The 12,588-nt window shown below is 29.8% G+C and overlaps 2 protein-coding genes across 13 annotated transcripts in view; one reads left to right on the top strand and one right to left on the bottom strand.

Moving 5' to 3' along the window:
* The window catches only part of sfl (N-deacetylase and N-sulfotransferase sfl), a 68,149-nt gene extending 65,366 nt beyond the window's left edge, over positions 1-2,783 (top strand). For all 12 annotated transcript variants that reach the window (XM_074126403.1, XM_074126398.1, XM_074126395.1 and 9 more), the window contains one exon: positions 377-2,783. In XM_074126403.1, the coding sequence (XP_073982504.1) occupies positions 377-487 (111 nt within the window). In that variant the 3' untranslated portion in view covers positions 488-2,783. The remainder of the gene's footprint in view (positions 1-376) is intronic.
* A 1,501-nt stretch (positions 2,784-4,284) lies between these two features.
* On the bottom strand, positions 4,285-11,979 carry LOC141453330 (odorant receptor 4-like). Its single transcript, XM_074126417.1, has 8 exons — positions 11,942-11,979; positions 10,809-10,964; positions 9,737-10,098; positions 7,684-7,920; positions 7,502-7,598; positions 6,805-6,912; positions 6,531-6,689; positions 4,285-4,575 (listed from the first exon to the last, which is right to left on the bottom strand). Exons 1-8 carry the CDS (start codon positions 11,942-11,944, stop codon positions 4,516-4,518), a joined length of 1,182 nt encoding a protein of 393 aa, XP_073982518.1. The 5' UTR covers positions 11,945-11,979; the 3' UTR covers positions 4,285-4,515.
* Positions 11,980-12,588: the final 609 nt, after the last annotated feature.

Genomic DNA, 12,588 nt, shown 5'->3' with positions numbered 1-12,588 from the left:
CCAAACCACTGACCTATAAGATTTTTTCAACAATCCTTATGTAGATCCAAAAAGTTATTTTAAGTCTTAATTCTTTCCCCACACTAACTTTTTACAAATACTACAAGCAAGTTTGACCCGCTCAGTTGTTCTGAGAATGACTGGATTTCAAGTCGAAAATTTCTTCTATTATTAGTCGAACAATCTCTTCGAGGTGCAGTAAGCCAGTGGAAAAATAAGAGAGAGGAAAGAGATGGAACTCTCGCTACCTGTCAATAAATATTAGCCAGAAACGTTTGACTGCTTTGCTGTTATGTTACTACTACATTTGAACCATGTAAATTAGTACTTGAAAAACTATTTTTAATTTGTTTTTTCTTCTTTTTTCCTGTTTCAGCGTTACTATTTGTCCCATAATACTGCGTTGGTAAAGTTGTTGAAGAGGTTAGGCCAGAGGACAGTGCCACAGTGGTTAAAGGATGATCTTAGCGATACTATTCCAACTTAATGCATTGTAATTTTCGGGAGGAGTAACCAAAAAACTAAATACGGCCACTTTAAATACAGTATAATAATAATTTTAAAATAAAAATTATCTCCTTTCATAAAAGTAGGTGAAATATCGTGCGGGAATATAAATAGATAAATGAATAAAAAAAGGTTTTTAACAAAAAAAGAAAGACTATTCCCACTTACCCCTTAATTTATATATAAATATAAGAATATATATATATAAAATCCTCCTCAGTGTTGTGCCTTTTACATCTCGATTAGTGTTGTAAATAAATAAATTAACAAAAAATTATTTAATAATGACTGAGTGACAATACTCTGATTTTTTTTACCATATCATTGTATATATTATTTAAAAATGAAGAAAATTTGCTAATAATAATGGCGTGCAAAGAAAAAGAAGAAGAATAAGACAAAAAAATGAAATCAAAACCCACCGCTCCAAGCTAATAATAATCGATAATAATAAAGAGAGATAATCTCTTCCTGTAATATAAACTTTCATTACTTTTCCCCTTATAGATTTTATTGTTTTGTATATGTAAATTTTGTACATTATGTAATTATTTGTTTTAATTTTTCAATCTCTTCTCCCATCTTAAAAAATTAGAAAACTAACAAGAGTTTTTGTATAATATAAATGAAATCTCTGGTTTTGTTTTGGTAATTTTTATTCTTTAGTTCTAACAACTACAAAACATTATGTGTTCATAAAAACATTTTAGTTTTTTAAGTTTGTTTTTATATATTATACGAAAAGATATTTTTATTTAAAAATTCTATTTCTAAGTAATAAAATGAAAAATAAATAAGATATATGTGATAGGTAGTAAAAAGTAGATGAAAAAAAGAAAATTTATATAGTTCACATGTTTTAGCCAGTGGCAGCATTTTTTTTCTAATATTTAAAAATAAAAAAATCTTTTTTTAAATGAAAAGTGAAAAAAAAGAGTATTTTAAATGTATCAGGGTAACCCGAAATTAGGTTGAAAAAATACGAAATATAAAACGCATGGCCACAATTTAAGTTTTTCATAGAAATTTTGAATTAAAAATAGCTTAATGGGCAAGTTGAGAAAAAAGATCCTTATTATATTGTCATTTTCTGTTAGACTGCAGTGATTGAGACTTTCATAGATAGACAAACATAAGATAATTGTAAGGCAGGTGTGATTTCACCAGTATCCTAGTCCTCCTCTCTTTATTCATTTTTTGTTTCCTTTTCCGATTAATTTGATGCTGTTATGCTGCGACTCGCCAACTCTTTTGAAATATATTTAGCAAAAGGAGTTTAGTCACTCGACATCACAAGATTATAAGATTCATGCCAGACAAAAGGTTCTAATTAGACAAAGACGTCCAGAACTTATAATCAGTATGACTGGAAAACGGATCTTACTAAAATACAGTTATCAAAACCTATTTTAAGAAACCTTAAGAAACAAGTATAGAATGGACGATATACTAAACAAAACGTAGACAAAAGGAACTGTGTAGCTTACAGATGGCCTGCGAAGGTTGTTGGAGTTGTTGGACGTAACAAAGAAAAAGATAGTCATTGGAAGGTCTCTGAGATAGGAAATCTCCTCTGTATTGGGTAAACTTGAGAATTCTTAAAAAGAATAGGCATGGACATTCTCATCTTTCCATTAAGCAGCATTAGCTGCTTTCTTTAATCACATCATTCCTTCTTTGGGCTTTCTTGCAAAGAATAGCAAACGTTCATTGGTCCAGAATCTGCCTGTGAGTATAACTTATGCACTGGAAAACGTCATTTATGGTGTGACGTTGAAGAGTGTTACGATAAACAATACAGCCAAATTACAGAAACCAATCTTAGTGTAGACTATTGCTGTAACTGAAACTGCAGGCGTAAGATCAGTCCCCTGGCAGTCTTTTTATATATTATAATATAAAAGAGCCTGTAATTTGGTGGATTGAATGGTAGATAAGGATTGACAAAGAGTATCGTTAAACTAAGAAAGTGATGTATTTAAATCTCCTCATAATCTTTTCTGTTAAAATAATAAATCCGTGGTCTTTGTTTTGTCTTTGTGTCCAAAGCCATCAAGCGTCAGACATACTACCTTTGTCCTTGAATGCCTTTAGCATTCCTGAACTGTTACCGAGTCTAGTCAACATTTCTGACGGTTTGTCGCCATCATTGTCGAGAAATCGGATAACTATCCGTTACTCATTGTACTGATGACGTAGAAAGGTATTTTTATACCATATATATGTAGAAAGGTATAATAAGTGTCTTATTTCCTCCATACATATCCATCCTAAAACGTTCCGCCAAACTTATCCTTCTTTTCGCTCTTACGTTCAACATTCCAGTTTTTATTTGGCTGATCTTCATTGTTTGTCAAATAAAATATGTAATAAAATTATTTTCTATTTTCATTCCTGTAAAAACAAAATTCTCATTTATTTCGACAGCACATTGTTTCATATGTTTAACTGAAACAATGGAACAGTAGTTACTTAAAACAAAGAATCCAGTCAACAATTACGTTGTACGTTTATTGCTGTAGCTGATTAATTAAAGAAAAACCATTGTGGTTTATTGTGGTTTCCTAAATCGTATTGTTGTTTACTTATTAATATTTTTTGTTTTCTATTTATTTTAATAATTTTTATTTTGTTTTAGTACTAAAGGTAAAAACTACGAATAAAATATGCTCTTAAATTACGGCATATTCAAATGTTACAAAATTTCTTATTATATATAATAAAATCTGTACATTTTTATTAATTTTTGGTTTTGTTAATCGGCCATTTTGGCAAACTTAAAAACAGAAAAAAGTAAAAATTAATGGTGTCAATTTAACATAAATTAAAATGTATAACAAGTGAAAATTACTGTTTTATTATTATTATTATTGCCACATATTATTAACCTTTAATCGGTCATCTTCTGCCAACAGATTCAATCTAATTGTTGAGAAGCTAAGGATAATGAAGTTTAGGCATCTGAATGCAAATCTGCAATCTCGTTTCTAAAGGGTGCACATTAATGGCCTATGTATTCAGTATAATACGTTGTTTTGTATATCTGATATATTATCTTTGCTTAGCATTGAGATTAATGGCTATGATCATTGCTATAATTATTTGTGTTACTGAGAGTATAAGATGAGGAAACCCTAAACCCACCAATCAGGTGGTTTTACTGGCTATTAATTTAAGTGGCGTGGGATTTCCTGGTCATCCTGATTAGAATTGATTATCAAACAAGATTTTTCTTTTCTAGGTTCATAGCCTTTTCCAACATGGCGCTTACTAGAGCATGCCGGTAGGGGAAGAGGCAGTTCGGCCACTGCTCTTGGAGGGACTCTTCTATGCTATGGGCTGCTACTTAACAACTCTAAATACTTCATTGTTATTATTTTTATACATCTTCTTCGTCTTTATTAAGTTTCCTTATACTAATTTAAGATAATAAATGGGCAAAAGGAACCATTCAAAAATTGTTATTTACGCTTGGAGGCAAGTTAATTTTCTTTTCTTTTTGATACCTTCCTATCTGTGGAAAAGCTTTCTTTTCCAGGTTGTTAACCTCGAATGAAGATAAATTTCCGCGACCTAAAAGAAAAAAAGCAAAATCGTCGCTTTTTTCATGGGTAGGGTTCAACTTTTGTTTCTTACGTTTGAAGAATTCTTTGTGGATAGATGAAATAAATTGGGCAAGTAATAATTTATTTCATTATGTATTAATTACTTTGTTGAATGTATTTCTCCAATCTTGAAAAAAATTGGTAAATTATTTTTTTATCACCCTGTCCGAAGTAGCCAAATATAGTAGACTCATAAGTGCTGATAGTTAACAAAGAAAATTTAATTACAAACATAAGATCTATATAAATATCTAAGATGTTTAAAAACAGGAAGATATTTATAGTAATTTTAATTTAAACATATATATTTAGTACAATATATTCTGTATTGAGAAGGCATGGATGACATGATCAGCTAGTGAGACTAGTAATACTACTATCCGAAGTTTGAAACATGAACTTTCTATTCCTTGCCTCGGAATGCTCTCAACATGTTGAAATATGCCCATGTACCTTGCACTATCTGTAAGTAAAGTAAAAATTATTGAATATAATATAACTCAATTAGTTGTATTTAAAAGCTATAAAAAACTGACACTTATGACTTTCTCTAACTTGAAAGTTGTAATTATTATATTCACTTCAAAATGTTCTGATTAAATTTTTAATATTTATTTATTACCTACAATATTATACAGCCTGGAAACCTAAACTAAAAAGGAAGTTGAGATTTTTAGATACAACGTGGCAGAAGTAACTTAGAATCCGTTTAGAATACATTATAAATACAAATAATATGTTTTTTATGAGATCTTAAATCACCAAGCTGCCTGGAATTAGCTATGCTGTCCATATCTAGATTTTTTCTCCCTTAATTTCCGTCATGATTGTAATAAAGTAAAATGGAAGTTAGAACACATCCACCTCCAGACTAGTTTCAATACACCTACATATTTATTTAAAGCGGTGGGCTTTGAAGAGTATGTTAGTAGTGGTAACGATATCGAATTTCGAATATTTTACGGAATTAGCATTCTTCCTTTTTTCCAGCGGTAAGAAAAAGTCACAAGTGAACACAATTTTATTTATTTTTTTCTTCTTGACTTTATGGTAAATACAAATTAGCCATCATTTTATTGTCTTTCTTTAAGTTGTGGATGGTTTTCCTGGTAGTGTTAAATCTGATAGTTTTAAAGTCTGTATGATTGCTGGAAAATAATATTTTAATTTTTTTTTTGTTCTTATATAGTTATATAAGTCTAGGTAAATGTTTGGTAGGTCAATATTGTGTGTAAGTTGTTCGGAAGTGGGCAATTCGTCTGTAATATTGCCTTCCACAGCTAATACCTACCGTTCTTGTATTTTATGCAGGCCAAGATAATATGATTGGCTTCAGCTATTGATTCCTTGTCGCAGGAGCATGTGGGATCTATTTGTATGCCTATAAGTGAGAAGTGGCAGGGTGAGTAGTTGTGATTAAATTTCAGTCTGCTTACGGTATAAATCTTCTGTTTTCCGAAAATGCTGTAAACCATGGTTTTACAGATATGGAAGACTGTATAGCGGAGTTGAATTTTCCTTCAACTGTAGTCGAGGTTGAGAAATTTTCTCCAATTTTCTGTAATAGATCTGTTTTTGAAAGTTTTTTAGATGTGAGGCAGTTAGTGCATTTGTTCATTTCTTACGAACTACGGTGATACTAAAGTGATGCGTATTACTTTGTTTTGAAAGATTTTTAGTTTATTAATTGCTGCCTTTTGGCCCCCATCCATACTTAACAGGGGAATGTCAGTAGTGGTCTGCCAGTTAATTAGAGAGCAGAATTGTCCAAGAGTTAGACAGGCATGTTTTAATTTTTAATGTAATTGGGGAGTACATGTTAGTCTAATGTCAAGTTGTGCACTAGAGATTTTTTTAGTTTTGTGGGACCTTGATGCCAATGTCATTTTTTTAAAAGTTCTAGCTATTTGTGATGGCTCAGAAAGAAGAGTCTGCGTAAGTTGTGGAAACAGCAGAATTGAACGTTGAAAGAATAGTTAAACGAGGACTCAGAATTGACCCGTGAGGGACACCATCTTCAACTACTCTTCTATTACGGGCCGAATTAACTCAAACCTCACATGAATAAAAGAATGAATTTAAAATGGCTTGTAAGTAAAGCATGTTTTTACTAAAGGCAAGTTTATAGAATAGTTCGTCATGCAGACACTTTGAAATGCGACTGTGTTGTTTCTGTTCCAACCCAGTCACTATTAGTTCTGTTATAATTATTTTTCCGGTGGATCGACGTCTATCGTCATTAGCGCCTAGTTCTGTTATTGTTAGTGATTGTTCAGGCGTCAAGTAGAATTGGTGAGAAATTTTTTTATTTTACTTTGTGTAAAATGCGTCTGAAATTATGTTAATGTAAGTTATTCAAATAATTTGGAGAGTGTTGGAAACCTGAAGGGTTATATTTATTCTTAAATGATTATTTACATCTTTATATCCATCTAAATTACAGCTGGTTAAACCTCCTGCAGTTAGAGTTACTGATCTCTTTGTTCTAGTTAACATCATCAAGATGTAAAATCTAATTTCCAATTTTTGAGAATACCAAAAAGAATTACTGTATATGGTAAATCTTAGCTTGTCCATCTGAAATAATTTTTCTAATATTATCATTTTGTCCAGGCTTAAATCAAGCAAAAATTAAATTATGTTGTTGAGAAAAGATGACCTTTATTATAAATTGTAAAACATAGGAACTTACAAGATCTGTAATCTTCTGTCCGTTTATGCAATAAAACATAGAAACACTCACTTCAGATATTCCTAATGTCAGAAAAGCGATTACACTGCTGAGAGTTGTATTAGGATCCTATAAATAAAAATCAATTGACTTGAAACTGGCGCTTGTGATTTTCTTAAACGAATGGAGTAATTGATAATAATTTACAGAGCAATAAAAATTGATCTTTCTTACATTTTAACTTGGCTATTTATATCATAAAATAATTAATTTTATAGAACATTAGTTGAATTTCTGATTTAAAATTGTGTTTTCATTTTACTATTTTTACATGCTCTTATCCCTCGTCAGAGAAAGTACTGGGATCGTATAAATTTTTAATTTCTAAATTTCACTGGAAAATGCACGTTAAAAGGTGTTCTGAGTTCGAAAAGTAATTTCTTGTAGCAGACTTTGGCTTGAACTGATTATCTGAGAATATTGTTTTTTGAAGAGTTTTGAGAAAGCTTAGACGTCTCTGTTCTTTCAATAGAATCTTTTTATTTTAGTGGACACGTTTAAGTTTTAAGTTTTCAAAAAATTTTATTACATAAGTTGCGATTAGCGAATGTTGTTTCTTATACCAGATTTTTCATTATCCTAAAATTCTACTTTGAAAAATCTATTTAAAAAATTCTTAGCTGAAGTTTTGAAAACAAGAGGATAACTTTCTACTTACTGTTAACATGTAAGCCATTGTGCAGAGTACCACAGATGCTCCCGTTAATGTATAGATCAGAACTCCTTTATAATATTGTTGCAATTTATCAATACATCTGTAAATACATAGATTTATATAATTTTTTTTTTCAAATTAATTTTTACTTCAAATATTTAAAACATTTCTCTTACAAAATTTACCTGAGAATTTCAATATGGTGTTTAATGCAAGAAATAATTTGCTCTTTACGGTCTACACCGTTCTTTTTACTGTGAGGATTTTTCTTCGGGTCAAACATATCTGTTACAGCTATTATAAGAATTTTAATCTCAGCACAAATATGATCGGCAAATGTTACAAAGATGGTGAAAAATGTACATGAACAAGCGTCAAGTGCTGTAGCGATAATTGCATGGTATACCTGCGTCCCTATATATCTGTAAATTCAGTCCATTGTCAGAATTAGCAACTAAATGACTTGAAGAGGAACAATCTCATTTAGAAATGATTAGAATATACTACCCAGTTTACCATTACGATCAGTTAAGGTAATTTGACCGTTATATAAGATTTGAATTCTCAATCTTTTTGCAAAGCAATGGAATAAAATAGATCTTCAAAATTTTTAAATTTAGTTACTAATAACGGTCCGTATATTTTTTTTTTTCAAATAAATAAGATTATTTTTCATCATTTGGTTATATTGAAAGATTTATCCATTTCTTAGTAATCATCATTTCTCTTCGATTATGCGTTGCGAATTTGTTATATTACGTTATTAATCAATTTTGTGAGTTTTTTTGGGGAAAATTTTTCGAACTTAAGTAGTGATATATTTTCTGAGAAAATCGTTTAAATTATGTGAATAAAAAAAATCATGATTTGAGTAATTTTTTCAATCAATCAGTCAGTAAAAATAAGTTGAATAAAAAATAGTTATTCAAATCATTTTGCTTTTTACTTAAAATTCTATTAAATATTACAAATACTATTTATTCATACACTGTTGGAGCAGTACTGGTACGAAAGAGTTTGGCTTTATGTAAGAGTCAGTGACTTTTCTGCAAATAGTGGAGTCGAGATAAAATGTACGCAATAGGAAACTATTCAAGATATTGTAAGTTCATGCAACTCCAAAAACCAAATACCTGGACCTTCTCTTTTGATATAGTAAGTACGATACAAAGTAACGTGACAGCAGCAGTCCCAAATCAGACATAGAGAGCAACAAATGATGTTCAAGAGCATCTTCTGTGCATGGAGGTCTCTTTCAAAATGTAAGTTTGTTCTAATTCCCTAGTTTCATGGAGGTCAGTTATGAAATGGACTGTACGAAGAAGTAGAAAGAAGCTGATTTTTTGAGATCTTACTGTGAACTTTAACTTCTCATTTAGCACCGAATACCACGACTTGAGTTTGTCTACATTGTCTTTTATCTCATTAGAGAAATGATTTTTCTTCAGATGCAAACCATTCGTGGATCTCACATGGTAAATCTATATGCGGAGGTACGATCGAGACTTATATAATAATTATAATAATAATAACTATTAGACAGAGCAATTATGGATAAGGGTCTTTGTTATTTGTCTCTTGCGGAATGTGGGCCTTTTCCTTTTATTTCCCGATCCGTCTTGGAAATAATTAGTAACGTACAAAAGTAACAAACGACCAATATGTAACATCTGTCTTCTTCCAATGACATTCCAGCATGAGTAAGCCCTCTCTACTTGAAGGAAAGCGTCAAACTCATCAAAAAGTAACTTTTTGACTTAATTTCCATTAAAAAAAAAAAAAAAGCTAAGAGCGGAAGGCCATATCGCTTTTGCACCTTTAATATAAATAATACTCAACCTTATTAATTTAGTAATAATACTTAAGAACATTTCAACTTCTAGGAGTATTTGACAAATATCTGTCCCCCATTTAGTAATAAGTAAATATACATATTGTAGTTACTAGTTACTTCACGTACCACCTTTATAAATACATTATTTAATACATTAATTAATATGGCCCCATTTTTCTTCCTAACTCTTTTAAAAGTAACAAAACCTTACTGTTTCAGAAAATTTGTCGAAATAGTGCTATATACCTCAGGAGTGGTAAATGTTAAAAAAATATAAAATTTTGAGATAATTATCAAAACAGTATCACAAATAATCAAGGTGACTTTTAGCACTTTGTAAATTCAGAATTTGTTTGTTGTTGTTTTTTTTTTTAAATTTAAATTTAGCGAAAATAAGTTCTCACCTAGGCCATGAATTAATTTTAATTGGAAACCATCCTGAATAATTTCTATTCCATTCCTCAAAATCAACGGGTAATTCTTCCTTTAAAATTGTACTAAACAAAGCAGAAACGAAGATAAATATAAATATCTTTGTATTTCTTACGATCCTTTTATTGGTTTCTCTCTTTATACGAATTTGTTCTTCACTGTAAGGCGTTTTATAAAATTTAAAACCATTTTTAATCATTGTGTGCATTTCAAGAAATACTTGTGAACCTTTTAGAACACTGTAAGAAGAAGCAGCCACGAAGAAGTAGATCAATGTTAAATGAATTGTTTTCATCAAACCCAATAAATCAAGAAATTCCATTTGAAAAACAATCTGTAACATAATGTTTAATTTTTATTATTTATTATTAGGAAATTCTTTAAACGTAACTCATTATTTATTAATTTTGGCAATTAAAGTAAAATTATTTCAGTAAGTTCTATGAGAAGAGGTAGGATGTAAAAATAACTCAGAAAATTGGGTGAATTCTTTTAACAAAATCAATCTTCTTACGTTTAATTTTAATAGCTATTTGCTAAGCCACAGTCTCATTCGATTTATCGGTATGGCTTTATTTAGTTTTCGGTTCCGTAGCAATAGTTTATTTTTAATTTCTCCTTCTTCTGGAGAGCAAGTATTGTTATCGTGCAGATTTTCGGTAGGGTGTTTTCTTTGGAAATATTCCTTTGAGATTCGCTGAGTACAAAAAGTGTTTTTTACCAAATCGAGCTGTGTGTGTAGGTGACCACAAACTCAAAAACGAAAAATTGCTGAAGATTCACATCTTATCTTCGTTTTAGTGCCATAGTAGGTTGTGACAATTTTTTGGTAGCAGTACTAATAGACACATCTAAACCATTGATGAGGACACTAATCCTTGCCGAAGAGTTTAGCTAATACAAGAGCTTAAAATGTATGTACCCAATTGCGTGGCTCTGTCTATTACAGATATTTGCAAATTGTCTTTAATTGGTTTCAAAAATCACATTCTTGGTTAAATCATTATTTTAAAAAAAAAAAACTGGCAAATTATAGTTATTTACCTTTGCAAAATAATGCAAGACACCAGTGAACAAGAGAGTAATGGCAATATAATTCAGCATATTCCATGAACCATCAGCTAATAGACCAGTCCTTCGTAGAAGGATTTCATTAGTTGGGACTTCGTCAAAATGTTGGTTTCTATTTAATTCTTGCTCCTGAAGAAGACAAAAGTCTTACGTATCACTGTTTTTAAAAATAATAAAGTTTTTCAGAAATGAATAGAATGTTTTTTATTTTTTTATTTCTTTATTTAATGGGCTTTAATATTTTTGTTGTACTATTTAATGTAGGATTTAGTGCAAATTACTAAAACTATCGATCAAAATGATGTTGAACTTCTCTGATCAAAGTTTCCATAGTTAGTAGGTTGCTTGAATTTGGTGTTTGTGCAAGAATTGTTCAAGAGTATAAAGAAATGTCTATTTTTTTAGACATACTTTACTTTTAACAACTAAATTAGGTTTCGTGGGCGAAGGTGAATAGCAAACGTATTTTAATTATTATTTTCTCATATTAACCATTAAATAAAAACTAAGGCCAAGTCCGGGAAATGAACCCAGTACCACAATTATTTCTTTGCTTTGGTGGACTAGTTCAAGAAATTATTTCTTATTAAATGTATCATAATCAAATAATTAACTAAATTTTCTTTTCTTTCATTTTTAGAAAAATTAAAGAAGTTTTCAAAAAAAAAAAGGAGGGCAAATTTACAACCACTACTTTATATTGTCTAAGTAAGTAATAACTTTTTTATAAGAAACATTTTGCCAATTTAAAGTATAAGATTATCATGAGTCACACGTCTTCCATTATAAAGAAATCTGTGAAATTTTTAAAAAAAATGTTCTACCATATGCATTTAATGTAATTCGTTACTAGTTTGGATGTTATGATGAAATAAGTAAGTACTATATTCGTCGGAACATAGTAAATATAATATAATGTGCACGCATACCTCTACACTACTGAAAACGTAACTATTTAAATTAGTAAGTGAATTAAATTCTTGCATTTAAATTGGAATTAAAATATATATTTTTTTAAATCATTTATGTAAATATATTGATTATTGAAGTATAAACAAAGCTAATAAAAAATACTATTAAGACTGAGAAAAATGAATAGATCTTACCATGATATTAGTATTGGACACAATAAATTCCAAAAGTGCGAACAGTTTGAATTATAGGACGAAATGAATTATTTAGTAATTTAGGGGCAAAGAAAACAGATTTTTCTCTTATTTACTAAACCCTTGGATTAACTTTGCCAAATAGTTTGTTAATCGTTGCAAGACGTTTTATTATTAATGAGCCAAACGCCTAATTACCATTCATTTCTATGAAACATTTATATCATTTGTACCTTTATTTTAGGATATCTGTGTTTATTTCTTTCTTCTTATTGACTCTAGAATTCATTCTTTTGCACAAATTATTGAAGTTATTGAATAAAAATCGGAGAACAAAAAATAAAAATTATTTATCTGATTATAGATCAGTTTATTTTTTGAAAACACTTCTCTGAGTATTTATTTTAATTAATGCTGCCCTAAAATTTGATTACTTAAGAAATAGTATTTAAATATTGAGCAGTTTAATCATGCATGCGTAGGCTCATAAAAATCTGGTGAAAACAGACATTTTTCCTGCCCAATTTGTGAAATCTTCGTGAAACTTGGAATTAATACAAAAAGAAATCACTCAAAACGATAAAATTGTTATAGAGTAAAGTGGTTCAATCTATTTTCTTCAAAATTTAATTATAAATAATGAATTT

Source organism: Rhodnius prolixus, unplaced genomic scaffold (assembly GCF_049639745.1).
Source record: "Rhodnius prolixus isolate KJV_2025 unplaced genomic scaffold, Rpr scaffold_3, whole genome shotgun sequence".
NCBI lineage: Eukaryota > Metazoa > Arthropoda > Insecta > Hemiptera > Reduviidae > Rhodnius > Rhodnius prolixus.
Note: the sequence above shows the minus strand (reverse complement) of the source record. Positions and strands in the feature narration are given on the sequence as shown.